At 39.5% G+C, this 20,127-nt stretch overlaps 4 protein-coding genes across 5 annotated transcripts; 1 reads left to right on the top strand and 3 right to left on the bottom strand.

The window, feature by feature from the left end:
• The first annotated feature begins 2,863 nt into the window (after positions 1 to 2,863).
• On the top strand, positions 2,864 to 7,229 carry phykpl (5-phosphohydroxy-L-lysine phospho-lyase). Of its 2 annotated transcripts, none has more exons than XR_015083561.1 (12): positions 2,864 to 3,192; positions 3,301 to 3,419; positions 3,516 to 3,675; positions 4,215 to 4,289; positions 4,365 to 4,452; positions 4,529 to 4,645; positions 4,725 to 4,807; positions 4,874 to 5,096; positions 5,232 to 5,386; positions 5,603 to 5,681; positions 6,272 to 6,405; positions 6,488 to 7,229. XR_015083561.1 is itself a non-coding variant. In XM_086017911.1 (12 exons), exons 1-12 carry the CDS (start codon positions 3,134 to 3,136, stop codon positions 6,526 to 6,528), a joined length of 1,344 nt encoding a protein of 447 aa, XP_085874037.1. In that variant the 5' UTR covers positions 2,867 to 3,133; the 3' UTR covers positions 6,529 to 7,229. The 2 variants fall into 2 exon arrangements, 1 of the variants encoding a protein (XP_085874037.1); XM_086017911.1 differs by having other exon boundaries at positions 2,867 to 3,192; positions 5,603 to 5,692.
• Positions 7,230 to 7,351: 122 nt separating this feature from the next.
• hnrnpaba (heterogeneous nuclear ribonucleoprotein A/Ba) lies at positions 7,352 to 10,832 on the bottom strand. Its single transcript, XM_086017912.1, has 9 exons — positions 10,701 to 10,832; positions 10,111 to 10,316; positions 9,571 to 9,739; positions 9,339 to 9,497; positions 9,124 to 9,255; positions 8,962 to 9,055; positions 8,702 to 8,872; positions 8,516 to 8,598; positions 7,352 to 8,104 (listed from the first exon to the last, which is right to left on the bottom strand). Exons 2-8 carry the CDS (start codon positions 10,299 to 10,301, stop codon positions 8,531 to 8,533), a joined length of 984 nt encoding a protein of 327 aa, XP_085874038.1. The 5' UTR covers positions 10,302 to 10,316; positions 10,701 to 10,832; the 3' UTR covers positions 7,352 to 8,104; positions 8,516 to 8,530.
• Positions 10,833 to 14,559: 3,727 nt separating this feature from the next.
• Positions 14,560 to 16,605, bottom strand: LOC147151798 (nucleoside diphosphate kinase 5-like). The gene is made up of 5 exons (XM_086019423.1): positions 16,345 to 16,605; positions 15,726 to 15,922; positions 14,988 to 15,088; positions 14,810 to 14,922; positions 14,560 to 14,731 (listed from the first exon to the last, which is right to left on the bottom strand). The coding sequence occupies exons 1-5, from the start codon at positions 16,564 to 16,566 to the stop codon at positions 14,648 to 14,650; spliced, it is 717 nt and encodes a 238-aa protein (XP_085875549.1). The 5' UTR covers positions 16,567 to 16,605; the 3' UTR covers positions 14,560 to 14,647.
• Positions 16,606 to 17,029: 424 nt separating this feature from the next.
• Positions 17,030 to 19,972, bottom strand: nme5 (NME/NM23 family member 5). The gene is made up of 5 exons (XM_086021124.1): positions 19,485 to 19,972; positions 19,197 to 19,393; positions 18,699 to 18,799; positions 18,494 to 18,612; positions 17,030 to 18,386 (listed from the first exon to the last, which is right to left on the bottom strand). Exons 1-5 carry the CDS (start codon positions 19,608 to 19,610, stop codon positions 18,303 to 18,305), a joined length of 627 nt encoding a protein of 208 aa, XP_085877250.1. The 5' UTR covers positions 19,611 to 19,972; the 3' UTR covers positions 17,030 to 18,302.
• Positions 19,973 to 20,127: the final 155 nt, after the last annotated feature.

Below are 20,127 nucleotides of genomic sequence, written 5' to 3'. Positions count from 1 at the left end.
AACTAAGTGACAGGTAGCAACCAGCATTAAAGTTGAAATCAAATCATATTTTTTTCAAGAATATGTTCCCAGTAGGCCCACTAGTTGAAACATTGCATTCTGATTAATATTGCGTTTGTGGAATACGAGTTAGGCAGCAAAATCCACCCGTTTTTAGCCAATTCAGGGGGCGGCCATTTTGTCATTTCTGTCGACTGAAAATGACATCACAACTCCTCAGGGCTCAGGTAATGACCAATCACGGCTCAGGAAACAGTTCAGGCGTGATTGGTCGTTACCTGAGCACTGAGTAGTTGTGATGTCATTTTCAGTTTACAGAAATGACAAAATGGCCGCCCCCAGAGATGGCTAAAAACTAGTGGATTACAGTAACTCTTATTCCACAAACGCAATATATAAGAATAGTGGATCATGGGTTAAGTAAAAATAAAAAAAAATACAAAATCAAATTCAGCAAGATGTTGTACATCCAGTGAAATATTGTGTGCAATTGTAAGAGGTGAGGTAGTTGGGTGATATTTAGTGTAAAATACACTTCACAGTTGTGTACACATTTTCATGCATGCATATCATTTTGGATGATTGACAATATGAAGATAATAAGATATTACTGTCTAAACTGAACTAAACAGTACCACTCTGAACCTAACTGAATCAAATTAGTACCATATTTACTCAACTCAACTCACATTGAAAGCCTTGTGATAAGGTTCTTCCAAACTTTGCTTTCGGAGCTGCTCTGTGATAAGTGTCACCATAATGGTAGCTCTGATCCAGGGACAGGCATGCAGAGATGCTTTCTCAGACACCTGGCATGATTTATTCCATGTGGCCTCCACACCTTATTTGGTTTGACATGTTATTCTTCATTTCACCTGAAGGGAGATGAAAAAGATCATTACAGTGGAGTCCAAACTGTTTTAGAAGAGGTCATGTTAATTTACCAGTAGTCCAACATACGGAATAGTCTAGTATATACTGGTCTTAATAGTGTGAAAAGCTATGCAAAAAAAAAAACTCTGTGTAACAAAATCCACCAAGAGTAAGTGCCTGTACTTAGGAATCTCCAGTAAGTGTCTAATGCACTTGTGAACGCCAGGAGCTGAAGTTCATGTTCACAAAAGCAGAGAGCACACATGGACACGAGGAGACCCAGAACAAAGAAACACTTCACATTCCATCATGGTCACTTAGTAAGTGAGCGTTGCAGTCCCTTGTAACTCGCACACAAATCTACAGTCACAGCAAAGAACATGCAGACCAAGTCCCAGGTGGAAAGGTTATAGATGAAAATGTGGGAGTCAAAGTTAGTCAGGTCAGCCTAAACAGATACCAGCAGTTGTGACTTGTGGAGAAAATTGAAGGGGGAGGGACAGACTGAAAGGGGAAAGAATGGGGGAAGTGTGAGGAAAATGAATGGGGATAGGGGTTGGAAGCATGCCATAGAATCTTTACAAGAGGTACAAAGGAATGATGACAAAGTAATCCAGCCTTTATAATACCAAAGTAAATGCAAAATACTTGGATGCATACAAGTATTTTGCATTTTCTTTGTTATATATTAAAAAAGACAAGTTCTTCTGTCTATCAACATTAACCTAAGACAAATAATTGCCAAATCTTTAAATGCCACCTAAAAAAAAAAAGTAATATTTCCTTGTCCAGTTACTACATTACAACCCCATGGCTGGGATTACAACATAATATGATAGTTTATGGGTTCTACAGCAGCCAGTAAATATCGCAGCAAAAGTGATTCAAATTGTATTTGTTCTAGAAAGCACACAATATGTTCCAAGTCCAGGTTAAAAGTGCTGACAATATGCAACTGGTAGAATATGGTCTGACTCAATACTTGCTGTTGGCAGTCAGATGTGGCCTCGAGGGCCTTCCTCCTGAGGGCAAACGTGGTGCTACATGTTAGAAAAGGCAAACCTTTTCACCGGGACCTAAGTATGCAGAACCTCACAAATATTATGAGCAGAGACACTTAGGTAAGCCTCGCTGTAACTATTTGAAACTAGTTTTACCCATACGTTGAAGTGCATCTCAATGACACATCATGAATCTACAATTAACTGAATTAATAAAGCCAATGACAACAGAAGAGAGTTCATAATTTATGTTTTGAGTAGTCTTTTGCAGCCATGATTTTTTTTTTCTTGTTGGACATCAAACATTCAATCTGTAAATCCTAAACGTCAACTACAATGCAAATATTCGTCACTGTCAAAAAAACGGCTTCTTTGCATTTTTTTAAAATTAGACATGCGCCTTCTACTGAGCAAAGTTAGCCCAGCAGCACGATGCAGCTCGTGCAGCACAACTTAGCAGTCGCCTCTGGTAGCCAGCTAGTAAGATAACAAACGTCCCTACTATAGACGTTATATAGCGTCCAATTCAGATCACTTTAAGTCGGCCAACAGCTTGACATTGTAGACAATTTCTGTTGTTACTCTTGAGACAACATGACATGACGGATTAAGACCGTCAGCGCAGATATTGTCGCGTCAGATAGCTTTACGCATCTTATTTGCAAGCTAGCTTGCTACAGCTGTCTTGATGCATTACCTTCGTTCGGCGGTTCCTTAGCAACCGAAGCTGCACACAGTCCACCAGATGAGCAGTGCGAGGCGGAGTATTTATATAGCCCCTGGACGATACCATTACAGGGGGGACACTCTGCTTCTAATGTCCATATTAGAGGACACATCAAGCACTATTTCTATTGTAAATTAACAGAATAACAATAACAACGTATTTGATGGATATTTTTGTTTTTCAAATTGAAACCACACAATCGACATTTACAATGTATGTATTGTAATCATCGATGGACTAATCCATAAAGAGCAAGTCGAAAACGAAGTCGGAAATGTCGTAACGACGTGACAGATGGAAGTCATTTTACATATACAGTACAGTTTATAAATTTAAGCAAACAACCTAATCTAATTCGTGTAATGTTTCTGCACAGACTAGATTAGTAACGCACATTTCTAATGCAAGATGACTAACTGCCCTCGTGTCAACTACAGACATGCGCAGTTGATCTGAAGACTTCCCAAGACACAGCCGTTTGGACTTTTCTTAAACAGCATTACAGTGTTTTGACTGTTGCCTACAAGAAGATATGGCTTCAGAACTACTCAGTAAAGAGAAAACTCTGTTAATGAGGACGCGATTGATCGGGTAACTACTCTTAAAAAAATGATACTGCTTAAGTGTACTGTTAACTGTACTAGTAGTTTATTGTCTCACACGTCATGTGATAACTCTTACATATATTTATGATTGCAGGCAATCGTGCAGACCTTTTTATTCAGACGATCCTGTCAAAATTGTAAGGGCAAGGGGGCAGTATCTTTTTGATGAGAACGACAAGCGCTATCTAGACTGCATCAGCAATGTTCATCATGGTAAAACATTTGATGAATTTTGTTTTTAAAACTGCATGCCACACTAGTGCCACCTCGTGGCAACAATGACTAACATATGTTTTTTTTGTATTGCAGTGGGCCATTGCCACCCCAGTGTTACAAAAGCTGCAGCAGAACAAATGGACCTTCTAAACATCAACGCGAGATTCCTGCATGACAATTTAGTCTTGTATGCAGACCGCCTGGCTGCCACCTTGCCCGAGAGACTGTCCGTCTTCTATTTTGTCAACTCTGGGTATCTACTGTAACACGAAAGATAAAGTCAGATATTAGGCTTTCGGGGATACTGTCAGGATCACCTCAAAAGGCATTGTACCTTTATAGGAGAACATTTTATGCAACTTGCTTTTGTAAGAACTGAACAGCAAAAATAACAACAGGTTTATGCCCCAAGGCTGTCTCATTCTGTGCCTTTCTGTGACTCTTCCAGTCTGTTGCAACCTGCGAATGACACTCATTGCTCCAGCTATCTCACATTTTTTGGCGTCAACTTGCGGTCTCATGGTATCAAAACATGAGTATCATGATTAAGAGGACTGCTTAGAAACCCACGCTGATTGAACCAGTAAATGTATTGATTCGTGGATTTAATTCATATTCTGAGTTTTGTCATTTGGCTCCTTGTAAAGAGCAAGTTGTACAAAAGCTACTGAAACATTGAACAGGTGCAGTTGAACTATTTTAGTTCATCCTGACTTTTGACCCGAAGCCCCAATATCAGATTTTTAAGTACCGGTAGTATAGTTCTGTTGGTACCTAACGTTCTTCTGACAGTTCTGAGGCCAACGATCTTGCACTACGCTTGGCTCAGCAGTACACTCAACACGAGGACGTCATTGTGCTTGACCAGTGAGCATTCCCATACAACAAACCACATTCATTTCTTCACTGTGACTCATCAATAAATGTCAAGTCTCCTTTTAGTGCATACCACGGTCATTTGGTGTCCCTCATCGACATCAGTCCATACAAGTTCCGGAAATTGAATGGACAAAAAGAATGGGTTCACGTGGTGTGTTAATACCCAAACTGCTATAACATCTTTTTGTATTGTTACAAAATTACTGTAATGTATTTCACTGTGTCAGGCACCCTTACCAGACACCTACAGAGGCATCTACAGAGAGGATGAGCCAAATCCAGGTCAAGCTTATGCAGATACAGTCAAAGACCTATTAGAGGAAGTGCACAAGAAAGGTCGCAAGGTGATGTATGAAAATGAGTCACCAAAGTAAAGGCAAGTAACAATGATACAACAAGCAGCGTAATTCCCATTTGCCACAGATATCTGCCTTCTTTGCCGAATCAATGCCAAGTGTGGGAGGACAAATCATTCTGCCAAAGGGATACTTGGCTAAAGTTGCAGAGTAAGTCTTGTTTTGCTGATGCATGTCATCAGTACAAGGTTGCACACTTTGCTTTGTTTTCCACAGATACGTGCATTCGGCAGGCGGGGTGTTCGTTTCAGACGAGGTGCAGACTGGCTTTGGACGCGTGGGTAGTCACTTTTGGGCTTTTCAATTGCAAGGAGATTTTTGCCCCGACATAGTGACCATGGGCAAGCCAATGGGGAACGGGCATCCCATTGCATGCGTAGCAACTACAGCGGAGATAGCTAGAGCTTTCACCGCCACTGGAGTGGAGTACTTCAACACGGTAACTTATTCTTGTTTTAGCATCAATCACAGCAGAATTTTAGACATACAAATTGACACACTTCTAACTTCGCATACTTTTCGTAGATTTCTTTATAGCACAAAAATACTGTATGTAATTGTCAATTTGTTGCAGTTTGGAGGGAACCCAGTGTCTTGTGCAATTGGTCTGGCTGTCCTTGATGTGATAGAGAAAGAGGACCTGAGGGGGAACGCCAAAAGGGTTGGCGCACATCTGAAAGATTTGTTCACTAAGCTGCAAAGTCGCCACAAAATTATTGGAGATGTTAGGTAATAGCGCAGTTCGTTTGTATTGGAAAGTTTTAAAAAACAAACAAAAAAAACATACATTTTATGGAGGATAGTGATCAGAGTAAGCCAAACCACGTATGCTTAGCTAATGTAGTTGTGATTTTCTCAACAGCTGGTATACATTTTTAAACTATATTCTACCCACTTTACAAAAGGTAATTGTAGTACTGTATTCGTAATGTTGCCATTTTACAGGGGCGCAGGACTTTTTGTGGGAGTTGAGCTGGTAGAAGATAGAGAACTGAGGACACCTGCCACCACAGCGGCAGCGCAGGTGGTGAAAAGGTGTAACTGCGAGATACATAATACAAAACCACATCTGCTTGCATATTGCTGAGATTTATAGTCACAGAATTTTTTTAGGCCACTTCATGCAGATCATGCGAGCTGCTTACTGTGGCAACCCTTGACTGGCAGGGACAAAGCCAAAACATACATTTTCGATTTTGTTATTCACGTTAACCCATTAAGGACTAATGCACCCGTCTCAACAGATCCCCAAAACCTAAGGTCACCTTAAAGGTAGAATGACGCAACAGCGCTCCTGGCTTTAGTCATAGAAACGCCGTTATGCGCTCCCATCCTTAATGGGTTAATGCATGTAACTAACAAACAGAAATCATGGACTGCCTATTAACACATTTTTAGCAGTAAAAGGCCATAGCTATTGACGCAAGAACTTCAGTGATTTGGGTGCTCAAGAAAACCATGGAAAATGGCTGTATGTCAGCCCTTTCTCTTATGAGCTATTTTTGTTGACATATTTCTCCAACCAAATGTACTTTGTTGTTCCAGACATTTAAAATTAAATGAAACCAGGGCGGTCACTTATTTTTCCATGACTAATTCTGTTGTCTCATTCAGGCTCAAAGTGGAGGATCGAATCTGTGTAAGTACAGATGGGCCCTGGGAAAGTGTCTTGAAGTTTAAACCGCCCATGTGCTTCAATATGGAGGACGCTGAGCTGGTGGTGAAATGCATTGATCGCATCCTCACAGGTTCTTATCAATAACACTAACCTTGAACTGCACTTCACTAAACTATACCCTCAACACAATTTCTACTTTTGTCATTCCCTAGATATGGAAGACAACATGAAGCTGGGAAAGGAAGACATCTAGTTTTGTTGATCCTGTAGAAAATGTTTTAATTTGATCAGACATTGTCAGACGGTCACATTCATCAAGTTCAGAGGTAGAGATCTATCATCTGACAGAAAAAGCAAGCTCAATCATTTCACACATTGCCATTGTCTGATGCTCTTCAGGGTGGACAAGAAGTTTCCATACAATAGGAAAATGTAGAATGTTTTTTTTTATTTCCACATACCTTAGGTATGTAAAATGTATATATTTTTTGGTTTCAGATACCCTTGGTATCATTGGTATAAAAACCCTAACCATGGAAACTTATGGCCCACCCTGTATTTAGGAAATTCAATTCAGAGGCAACCACGTGTGGTAACACTATTGTTGGTACTTGGAAATAAACAATCATGTTTTTCCTATAGGGACTATGCACCATCTTGCAAGACTGAAATGAGCAGATTCAATCAATCCACTATAGTCCGTACCTAAGACAGTTCTACATTCATTTCTGATTTGATATGTAACCTGTGCAATTATTTTTGAATAATTATTTTTCAATAAAGTGAACAGGTGTTCTCCTTTTAATAGTTCTTAATACTGTGTTAAAATACTCACTATATCAATACACATGTTAAAGATTAGCACTTACCATACCACACTCACACTAATGTTCGTTCAAGTATCGCAGTTCCACATCTAGTGGGTTGAATATTAACACTGCAGGTGGTGAAGCACTCTCCCGCAGCTTCCCAATGAGGCATCCGTCGCGATGATTACTCCGGCTATATTGAGCAAGCCATTTAACAATACAAAAAACATTTAACATTAACTTTACAAATAATAACAAATAGATCCATTTGTAATATAAACCAAAAGTTTATTTCTACCAATTTGCCCAAGACACTAGAGGAATGAGTATCCAGTGAGAGAGGGGGGGACCCTCTTACATTTAACAGGCTTGCGTTGAGTTGTATTACACTAGTAAAGCCACTTAAAATTGCAGACACGATCGGGGAAGAGTCTCCATAAAAGCAAAAAAAAACAAAACAACCAAAAACAAAATAAAAACAATCAAATAAAACAAACAAAAAAATAAAACATATGCCGGTTGTTTATCTACTAGGCCATCTGCAAACATTCATTTAACACGCTTACAAATGAACCCTTGATTGATTTCAATCCCTTAAATTTGTCTCACCCCACATCCAAAGCCATGCAAATTGCATCCCAACAGTCAGCACGGGAGTACATAACTAAAGATCTAGAAACACTGAAAGAAAAAAGCTAAATTGTTTTATTTGTGAGCTTTAAAAGCTCTTGCTCCTGTCTGTAAATCCAGTAGACATGTAAAAATACAACCATACAATAACATTAGATTCAAAAAGGTACCAAAAAGTACAGTAAAAATAACACTTCCATTTCTGGAAATGTAAATGGACACAAAACAATATAAAATAAAAAGTGGAAAAGTGACATTTGCTTCCCCAATTCCTCACTTGATCTGTACAAATGGAGCATGAGTCCAAATTTCTGCCAACTCCAAAGGAAAAGCCAGAGCCCATGTTCGCTGTGGTCAGACCATGGATCTCTTTTCTTATTTACGTTAGACCTTAAGAGAAAAACACGTTGCTTAACGTTACTGAGAATAAACCAAACGTGGCAAGCAGTTACACAAAGACAAGACAAGTGCATGAATGAGTTAAACGAGTCAGAGAATGAACAAAGACTTTCGGGGGGGTGAACAGAACCGGAAGCAATTACACCAAGGTGAAAAGTCCTATTCTCAACCACCACCAGCTCAACCCTTATCGATCAAGTAGTGTTTGTAGGGATGCATCTTAAGATGATAGGTGGAATGGATCCAGACCCCATCAAACAAACTACACTAGCCCCCACCACAATGTTGGAATGGAATTTGAATAGATGGAGGTCTTTGGGGAGGGGGGGGGAATCAAAAAGGCACCAATGGTAAGAAGAGCTATATTCTCATAACTACCACGGATGATGCAAAAATGCATACCTGCACTACGTGTGATCAGTATGGCTTGTAGCTACTCGGGTGGCCACGTCTTGGAGTTTTCCCATAGCTTGTATTGCCCTGGTCTGGAGGACAAGAGAAAAAGGGACTGAGTTCTATACAACAAGGAGGACCAAGAAAATAAGCTTCTCCCATTTGCGCTTTCCCTCGGTGGCGCTTATCGCTTACTGTAATCGTAGCCGCCACCCCCATAGCCGTAATAACCAGCAGAGTAGTCATAGCCTCCATAGCCGCCATAGCCTCCATAGTTTTGCTGTCCGTAGCCTCCATAGTTCTGGCTGTAACCACCTTGATTCCAGTAGTTGTTGTAACCACCTTGATTCCAGTTCTGGCCCTGGCCTAGGAAAGCAAAATGTTCCAAATGGTTCCAATGCTTCTACATACAAGCAGGGCCCTGAAAATGATTCTTTCCTCTAAAAGAACTTTACCTCCACGGCCCCTGCCACGCGCACCGCCATATCCACGAGCACCGTACTGCTGCTGCTGGTACACCTCTTTGGGTTGAGCTATTTTAATTTCACACTGCAATACAAAACACATTTGAAAATCAGAGGCAGAACTTTTACACCGGAAAGAAAATGTGAGCTCACCTTGCTCCCACCGACAGTGTGGTACTTTTTCTCCATGACTTTTTTGACATGAGCCTCATCTTGATAGGTGATGAATACAAAACCCCTCCTCTTCTCACTCTTGGGATCTTGGGGAAGCTCAATTGTCTCAATCTATACATAGGAAAAAAATCATGACTTAGATCATTTTCAACAGTAAATTACATTCATGTGGCAGCACCAATTTGAGATCATACCTCTCCATATGTTTTAAAGTAGTCCTCAATGACCTCCTTTGCTGTGTCTGGGTTAAGCCCCCCAACAAAGATTTTCTTGACTGGATCCTTCTTCATGGCCATAGCCTTCTTGGGGTCAATCTGTCGCCCATCCAGCCTGTGTTCCTTTTGTTCAAGAACCTAAAAAAAATTCAAAGCACATTAGATGCATCAAGTGTGCAAAACAAGTGTCATTGTGACCACCTCCACTCACCTTGTCTACGCTGGCTGAATCTTTGAAAAGAATGAAACCAAATCCTCGTGACCGCCCCGTCTGTTGGTCAATTTTGATGGTGCAGTCTGACACCTCGCCAAACTTGGAGAAGTAATCTTTCAGATCCTTCTTAGTTGTGTCCCAGCTAAGGCCACCAACAAACATTTTCCTGTATACAAGAGACAAATGGGGTCACTTGATGCAGTCAGGCCCCTAGGGCTACCACCAGGGTATGTCTGGCTTGGGGTGGTGGTAAAAGTATGCGGGGGTGTAAATGTACACTCTGTTCTAGAACATCCGCTTACACGGGAGCATTGGGTATTTGCTTTTAATTGTTTTTTTAAGAGATATAATTGCGGAGTAGCTCGTATGCGACCCTGCTAAAACATTTCGGGGTGGATTATGCACACGCGATAACTAACGCCCATCCCCCACTCGCACCGCACATGGCGCCAACAAAGGCAGGCAGAACAAAGAAACACAGCAAGTGCCGCTAAACTGCGGGGGAAATCAAGTCAAAAATAAGATTTTGATACTCACCCTGCATCTTCTTCGCCTTTGCTTGCGTCTATTTGACCACCCTCCGTGCCGCCGTTCTGGGAATTGTCGTCGGCGCCGGGCCCAGCTCCTGCACCGCAGGCAATCTCTCCGGCCTGGTCGGCTCCATTAAAGTCATCGACTTCGTGGCCGTTTTCGGATGTTTCCATGTACTGCTGCTCGAGTTCAGCCATGTTGTGATAATACACCTTTACGCACAAAGCAAACAATCGTTAAGGTGCGTCGACTGGGTTATATATAAATATGGCATACGGCACACTAGTAGCAATTTGCTAATGCACACGCATTTCCCACCATTTTGACCGGCACGGTTTTCCTTCAATTTAACGGTGAATTTAACTGCCGTTTGTTCACGTAATTGAACGTTATTACCCCATGTACCACATTTCTACAACGTAGAAAACACAACATCTGCTTTATGAACATCAAACATATCGTTGAACGTTCAATTCATATTAACAGTTACGTAACGCATAGGCCGCATCTCGGGCCTAGCAATTACAGTGCAGTACTTTCGCTGACCTACGGAAATTGTAAATCGAACTGCTTTAGAAAAAAATGTATGTACTTACTTGTCAATTCGGTGTATACTGACAACGTTTACAGCAAACTGCGCAGATACGCTTGCTTATCACTAAGTCTGAGTGCTCTCTTTAAGATGGATTCTCCCACACGACGTCGGCTCGTGGTTGGTTTTTCTAGAACCGGTGGGGGATAAAAACGTCATTGCGATAGAGACGTAACCCCATTGGTCAATCGTTGCTGCCATTCAAAGACTGACCAATCATATACGCGGCGATTTTTTTTAATCGCTATTACACCAAATGGAACGAACGTTTCGTTCTGTGGATGCGGTATTCTGTCAACTATTCTGATCACTTTACTCATGTCTTGGCAATAATTGCATGCAATAATCTACTACCGTATAGTGATCTTAGCCTTAAAACAAGCAGCATACATTAGTAGTATTTTTTCCTTCTATTATTATTTTCCCATCCATGCCAATCCGAGCATTTTTTTTATTTAATATTTACTTCAAACATGCCATTACTACTTACCATGTGCCAAATAAAAATAGTTTGTTATAAAGTACGACGGTATTTGTCATCAATGCATGAGACGGCAATTCCAAGATGGCTCCTCCTCTTAGCAACAGGAAGTGAAAAACGAAGCGATTTCATGTTTGCTTTGCATCTGTGGTAACCACGTCTGTCGGCGACATTTTGAGTATCGTCCACTCGCTCTGCCCTATTAGGAGCGCACTCAGGACGTGCTACTTTTCGAGCTGAGGCTATCAACTGGATAACATTCGCTATCTTCGAATAAAGACGAACATCCCCGTAGCAAATCACGCTACACCGGTATCGTTTTTATCTTACACCAAAATCAATATTTTTGTTTTTGAACAACATATCTTCAGCATACCTCCGGAAGTGCTCAAGGTCGGAGAACGTGCGTCGCATTTGTGGCGTCGACGCCAGTTTGTGTGCGTTGCTTGCAAGTTCTATGAATAACAAGCAATGTGAAAGTCTTTACGCAACAACACTTTCATGTCTGTGACGTGTTAAGGAACGTTTTTAAAAGACAAATATTTCTTTCCAAATGCTATTTTGTATTCAATCAGTTTTGTGTGTATATATGATGCAGTCATATATATATATATATATATATATATATATATATATATATACACACACACACACATATACATACATATATATATACACATATATATATATATATATATATATATATATAATCTGTCCACGAACAAATTTAAATTGAACTGTCGCTTTGAGGACATTTGTGGCTTTAACCATACACATCTTGTATTCACAGTAAATTAAGATCATTTCTAAATTTTTCACAAAAAATACAAGCTTTTTAATCCCCGAATTTGTGAATGCGGACCGCTCTTGTACCCTTTATAGGCATGCTGGTGAAACGATTGCATATTAGGCTACTAGTTTTTATTTAATTTCACAAGCAATTATTATCAAATATAACGTTGCATCTTTATACATCCGCAAATGCGATATAATTCTTGCTTGAAAGATATGAAAGAACAAATGTATCAATTTCTGAGAAGATCAAATTAACCACATTTGGACAGTTTTTTGCTCGACAGGTACAAAGGTTTTGCACATTAAAGTTAAACACAACTGAACTGTACTTACCAAATGAAAAACAAAGTTGAAAGTCATTGTAACATGGACCATTTGATCATTTGATGTAATGACTTTCATGTACCATTACATCTAGGCCCATTACAAGACCCAGTGCTTAATACAAACCCCACTTCTCAGTGCAATTTATTTCACTCCCTAGCCCTATGAAATTTATATATTTGTAAAAGTGGTCCCTGTAACATTTGATGTTACTTTTCCTCTATCTCTTTTTATACCTGTTATAGCTCTATTATTTGTTTTGTCATTGTTTGACGCATGTAAATGAGTTGTATAAGTAAAGAATTGGGGGAAAAAAAATAGACAAGAACATGGATGTTTGTTTGGTTAGTCATGGAAACTTTTACAGTCAGATTGTTTTACTTTCGGTAGTGCACGTAGAATTTTAACAGCATCTAGTTCAATGACAGTTAATGTCATATTTTCATTATAATCCTTAAATTTCATTCATTCTTTCATCATTATCTCTACCGCTTCTCCTCACAAGGGTCGCGGGCGTACTGGAGCCTATCCCAGCTGTCTTTGGCCAGTAGGCGGGGGACACCCTGAATAGGTTGCCAGCCAATTGCATGGCACACAGAGACAAACAAACAACCGCACTCACAATCACACCTAGGGGCAATTTAGAATGTCCAATCAACTTACCATGCATGTTTTTGGAATGTGGTATATATATATACACAGTATGTATAGTACACACTACCTCACAAAAAGTCAAGGATATTTAGCTGTCAGGTGAAATTTGTTGGAAATTAAAAAATTTCACACTACAGTGATATCACGAAAGTAGGAAATTTAAGTAAAAGGATGCACTAGTGATTTCTTCATCTCATATTATTAATTGAAACAAAAGTTAACAACAATGGTGTGTACACAACAAAAAAAGTCATCCTCTCAATAACAGGTCAATTACAGGCATCAACTAGAGCAGCCAAGCAGCTATAAAGGGCCCTCGGAGCCCTGGCAACGTTGGGGTACCGGCACATTGGGATGCTTGCACATCGGAATTGAATAATTGAATTTATCATGTAGATCAAGTTACAGGTTTCGTGAGATTTCATGCATGTTTAGACTGTCAAAATCAGCTTAGTTTTATTTGCGAACTGCCCGTTGCCATAGCGACAGCTTTTAACGAAAAACCGCAGATATCATATTTTAACATCAGGAAGGTCTACAGAGTCTTCTGAGCAATTCTGAGATCGACCTGGTTAACCTGGGAGGAGAAAAAGAATAAAACATGTACTTCCTTTAGCCAGTAGGTGGCACCACCACTACGATGAAAAATACGTTCGGAGATGTCTTCAGGCTTTGACATCAAATTTCAGTAGTTTTTTTAGAAGAAATTATCATGTGAGTCAGGTTCCAGCAGCTATTGTAATCAGAGCAAATTTTTACTTTAAACTTAATTCAAAATGGCGGACTTCTTGTTTGGTTTAGCATATGGCTCCAAGACTTTTTTGTAGGCCTTGGACTGTTACAATGTCACAATATTCGGCGTAGAGCAAGATCAACGTCTTGAGGATTTTCTGACTAATTTTCAGTCAGATTCGTGACAGACCGAAACGTTTCGGTATTGACCGTTTCGGTAGTGATGTTTTATGATAGTTGTTGACAATACTCAACAATGCTAGGCACAACGTGGCTACCACAGACAGTTTTGAGCATGTGTACAGAGATAGAAAACAGTACATTTAGCATTCAAATCAAAAGTGCACATCTTATTGCCGAAATGAGGTGTTTGGTAGTGACGGTCCTAAAAAACACATGCTGATTTTCAGACTTTGGAGGGCACATAACTTAATAACGCTGTCAACTAATTAGTCGCCATGTGGCCAGTGATGAACATGAAGGTAATGTCTCTTACTGGTGAAATTTCTGGGGATGTGGCTAAAACCAAGCCCTGCCTCCAGACAAATACTCTTTGCGTTTCGGTAGTGACATGAAAAGTTGGGACAGGTTTTTTTACATAAAAACTTCTCATTTGAAAAAAATCTACAAAATCAATGTAAATCTTTCACCATACATTTAAAAGCAACCAAAATGTTCTATTAAAGTAAAGTATTTTGTAAATTGGCAAAAATTTACATTTTTTTTCATGAATTGAAATTCAGGAGTTAGAGATTGGGACAGCCACCTCCCAATAGGAAGTGATATAGAAAGGATGACTTTTTATACATTCAGTTTAATAGTATCTCAATTAATGCCTTGTGGTAAAATAGATAATAACAAGATATGACTAAATATGCAAGGTCTGAACACTTCATTGTTTTTTAAAATTTGATTTTCATTGTGGGACAGCAATTTCAACCAATTCGGTAGACTTTTCGCTGATGTCATTCTGCTTCTTCCACAACATCTCCATCACATATCTGAGGCTTGTTTGGGTTGTTTTTGATGAGCCACTCAGCAAGCCAAACCTATTGGAAGAGTAATAGGGGGTACAGATAAACGATTCCATTCGGTCATGATGAATATATGTGTGCGACTTTACTTACACAAGGGTTGAGTGGTTTGTGCTTGCAGAGCTCAGTGAGTCCTTGTAGCAAAGTTTGGTTCACATATCGACTCAGATATTCTTCTGTTTCCTCTCTTGTGGGAACAGTTAGAGCTACAAAAAAGGGTATTTCAGAATTGCTTTTGCATAGCATATGTGTGCGCGGATGTGTGTCTTACTGTTTGGGAACATGAATTTGATCTCTCGCTCTGCCACATGAAATGACTCACTGCCGTGGAGAGCGTTCTCCAGCTCAGACGTGGCATATTTTGCTCGAAGGCTGGGGGAAGAATATGGAAACCTTTCAAAATTATGTCAATAACTGGTATAATTCAAGTGAAAAAAAAAAGAAAAAGCATGTGGTAAAACGTGTCAAGATCTGATGAAACAGAGTTTCTAAATTGTTTGGCCACTTACTTGACCTAGCTCATACATTTTGGGCCATAGTGATCTCTCTGAGCCAATTACCAATTACTTGATCACAAATAAATTGTTCGATTGTGTTGAGTTGATTCAAATGGGCGACATCCACTACTGCAAGGGCTGTTGATTCAGTCCAAAGACTTTTGGATTCAATCCAAAGACATAAATCCAGGCTGAATTATGTTCAATACAACACCACCATGCGGGAAAAAAAGATCAATCCAATTGAAAACTGTATTTCATAAAAAATAACACTGCATTCTTATTTTTCCTTTAATCAATCGGGGAAATGAAAACAAATTTCCATCCGTTTTGTCTGATTGTTCTGTTTGTTTACATCAGAGAGAAAACCGGTATTGAGGTTTTAACAGGGTGTAAGACTTTTCTTATAACTGATACGTTCTGCCGGATAATGGCAATTGTTAGTTTGTTTTAGCAACAGCCTACTTTTGCATCTTATACACAACCCAAAGTCAGTTTTAAATGGAACAAACCTTTCTGGATGAGTTTCTATGGCCTTGGCAGGTCCAATGATGGCCTTCCAGTGGGCTATTGCGTTGTCCCGAGCCAGAGTCAAAGCAATGATTGGACCAGAGCTCATGTACGCTGTCAACTTGGGAAAGGTCAGTTTTCCATGATGTTCCGTGTAGAAGTCACTGCACTGTTCTGGACTTAATTGAAGTTTCCTCCTCTGCATGAGATGAATGATTGTGGACACTTCAGTGAAATGTTTATGGAAATTCAACACAACAACTTTTGATTGATCATTTTCATCATCACTGTAAATCCACCCTTAAGGCAAGGAACTATATTGTTTGAGTGTTTTGCTGTTTTTGTGTTATTAATTTCTTGTTTTACTACTGTCTTTGTCGTATAACTCATTTTTGCTCAATGAACAGCACTTTATTTGTAGCAGTTGTTGTTTTAAAGTGGTCGATAATTAAAGTTGAATTGAGCCTAAATGGTTACTTTGCATAATGATGTGTTGTGAAAATCTCATGATAAGCAGTCGAAAACATGAATAATTAGCGTTTTCTTGCACAAGACACCCCCTTCTGGTAAAATAAAGAAATACATTTCCGTCACTATATATTCTGTTTGACTGAGACGAACCTGTAAAATAGTGAACCCCGACGTCAGAATGATGTCCTCAATCTCCTCACTTTTGTGAATCGCATCTGGCTTAATGATCGCCAAAGTTCTTTCCACATAAATTCGAGGGAATGGACTTTCGTTCTCCGTGCACGTTTCGTTCATCGTCCAATGCTTGTTTATTCTTCTTGTCTTCAATCTTGTTTTTGCATCCTGATTGCAAGATGAACGGCTTGACAGCATGCGAGTGCGCAGGACAGTACTTTATGACGTCACATGGTCGTTCAGCTTAGTGACATCACACTAAACTCGGTAGTGTGCCAAAATTTGACAACAAAACGAAATCATGCCAGTGAGATTAATGTCATGATGGGTTTGTTCTGAAGAAAAGATAAGTATTTAAATGACTTCATACAGATTCTGCGTTGATCTACTCAATTTTCACCGAATTTGCATTTCTTTGTCATGAGTTTCAAAATGCATTTCTGAGTGCTGTACTACTAGACTGAAAACAACGGTGGTGGGGTGTTGATTACCTGCTGTATAGTGGTTAGGATTTTAGAAATGCATGCGGGGAGTGGGGGTGGGGGTTGTACAACAATGTAGTAATAGCTATAGCTTCAATTGAATCTGCATCAAAACATGCTCCTCTTTAAACATATTGGAACAATAGATGCCAATTGTTATATTTTTGCTGCAGAGTGAAAACATTTGTTTCGACAAGATGAAAGGGAACCTCACCTTTTATTTCTATCGACACACTTTAGAAGACTTTATTTGAACCCATCCACTTTTCATTTAAAGTACTGTAACTGATGTGTTTTGTTGCCCCATTGTGTCTGCGCTCTGTTTGACATTTGGATCTTGCCAGCGCCGACTACATTCATACTACCGGTAGTTTGAAATTTAACATGAAAGCCAGAGAGCGGCGTTTTGGTTTAAAACGAGATATTTTGAATCTGGCAGAGGATGGGAAACGAATCATAGGCATTACACAAACCATATAGTCAATCACTCAACGACTTTGAATGCCCTGAATAAGAAAGAAACACTTAGTAAACTAAAGACCAGGAAAACAAGGAAAACAACAGAATTTGACAATTTAAGAGCTGTAAAGAAAACCCTTAAAACAATTGTTAGTGACATTAGCAACAACTTCCAGAGGGCATGAGTGAAGTTCATAAACAAAAAAGTACAGTTGCTTCATTTGAAGAAAATACACTATGAATAAGAGTAGAATAGCCATGATAGAGTTTGTCAATTCTGAGTGAAACAAAGATTAACCTCAACTCAAAACAGTAGTAGAGAAGAGCGTTATGCACATTGTAAGAAAAGACCACAAAAGAAAGCGACTTAAATTTTATTTACAGATTTGTACTTACAGATTTTCCATTTCCAAGTTCATTTTAAATGGGGACAAATATGAGCAATATGAGTTTGTCCATATATTCCCCCTTTTTTTTCCGACTGTAAACATATGATTGTAATTCAAAACGATGAGTCACAGTCCAAAGCTGCATTGTCAAAAGTGATCCAATAACCATACCATGTACATTTAGTCCTACTTTTGTACTAATAACTCAGTGATAATCAGTGTGACGGCATTGATTTTTGACTGATCAACGTTATGCAATGACAAAAACAATGTATTCATAGATCATCTTTTAACAATGGGTTATGTCGACTGGCATTTCGAAAGGTGTCAGAACAGGCAGAACACGATCTGTAAACGATCTCCATAAAGTAATTTTACTTGATTTCACTTTAATTTCATTGTTTAACTTTATGACAGTCCAAAATGTTAAAATGTTACTTGAAACCTCACCCGTACAGTTAATAAAGATTATATGTGGTAAATACTTTGAAATGGAACAAATTCACCTTACAGTACATGAATTCCCATTGCTGTGAAATTTGAACAAATTCGAAGACTAACGGTTCAACTTTGAAGTCTCCGTGGCATTAGCCTTTTTCATCAGTCATTTTACTTCTTTTACAAATGCGCCATCACATATTTGAGGCCCGTTTGGATTGTTCTTGATGAGCCAGTCAGCAAGCCAAACCTATTAAAGGACACAATGTAAAGGTTTTTGGAACCTGAGGTCATAATGCTAATTGGTGTTTAATGTAGCTGTCTGTCTTGAATATTAAAATAAGATTAAGTACTTACACAGGGGTTGAGTGGTTTGTTTTTGCAGAGCTCAGTGAGTCCGTGTAGCAATGTTTCATTCACATATCGACTCAGGTATTCTTCAGTTTCTTCTCTTGTGGCAAAGACCTCAATCAAAGCTTCATATTTTGAACACAATTATAGGTTGTGAAAGTGTTATATGTAAGAACAAACAAGAACGCGCGTGTGAGTGTTAGCATCTTACTGTTGGGGAACATGAATTTGATCTCTCGGGCAGCAGCATGAAATGACTCGCTGCCATGGAGAGCGTTCTGCAGATCAGATGTGCCATATTTTGCTCGAAGGCTACAGAAAAAAAAATCTGAATACACAGTTATAGGAAGAGCAACACAGACTAGAGATGTATTAGAGATGGGGACTAAATTACTGTAAGAAATGTAGGGACTGTATGCACTGAATAAAAATGGAAAAGTAGCAATATTATTTTTGCTCCCCTATTTCATGAGCTGAACTGAAACTAAAAGAGATATCCAAGGATGCCAAAGTGCCATTTCTCTCACTGAGCACCTCTCCTTCGCCAAGATGTGAACCCGTTTGTGAACATAGAAAATGTCTTAGCACTTTCAGTTTGGCTCATGAATTAGGCATATTGGCTTGTAAAAATAACAAAATAAAATAAAAAAGTCAGTGTTTAGTATATAAACTAGCGTATATGCATACTGCTTTTGGCCCAGGAACTCACCATTCTACTTCAGTGTTGGTGACCTTTGCGGGTCCAATGATTGCTTTCCAGTGGGCTATCGCATCGTCCCGGGCCAGAGTCAAGGCAATGATTGGACCAGAGCTCATGTAGGCAGTCAAGCTGGGAAAATTGAGTTTTCCATAATGTTCTGCATAGAAGTCACTGCACTGTTCTGGCGTCATCTGTAGTTTCCTCTTCTGCCAGAGATTGTTTGTTACACACACACTTACACTCATGGACAGTACACTAACTAATTGGCCAAGCATTTAAATTAAACATTCAACCAACCTGCAAAATAGAGAAGCCCTTTCTCAGAATGATGTCCTCAATTTCCTCACTTTTATGAATTGCATCTGGCTTAATGAGCGCCAAAGTCCTTTCTACATGAATACGAGGAAAGGAAGCTGGGTCCATGTTTCCCGAAATGGCGAATGAGCTGCGCCTGTTCAACCTTGATGCGGTCTGAGCCTCGTTCAATTACGTTGCTTGGATACGGTAAACATTGTACTGCAAGCCCCCAGGAAAATACGGGACGCAACAAATAAGACATTCTCAGCAATCCCACGGTTCACGACATTTGGCTTGATCAAAGACCGCACTTCTAAATTAGTTACATAAATATCTCTTATTCTCCTGTTAGTATAAACAGTTTGGTGTTCCAGCTATGAATTAGCTTCTCCAGTGCAAAACCCACTGCTGGGTATTCCTCCTATGTGACGGATCCGTCCGTCTATCCGCCTATGACAAACACCCATTTTGTAGATGTTAAACAATAGACGGGATCCTAAAAAAAAAAACTAAAACCTGATTAAGCATAATCAGATGTCATTTTTTCCAACTGTCGTCGTCTGTCTAGTTTCGTTCCCTTTGGCTCGCTTTTTGACAGCTTCTGGGTCCTAAAAGGAGATGCATTCAGTTCAGCCGCGGTGAG

This window comes from Filicampus tigris, chromosome 2 (assembly GCF_054856515.1).
Source record: "Filicampus tigris isolate MCC_2025a chromosome 2, RoL_Ftig_1.0, whole genome shotgun sequence".
Taxonomy (NCBI): Eukaryota; Metazoa; Chordata; class Actinopteri; order Syngnathiformes; family Syngnathidae; genus Filicampus; species Filicampus tigris.
This window is presented reverse-complemented; position numbering and strand designations above follow the sequence as displayed.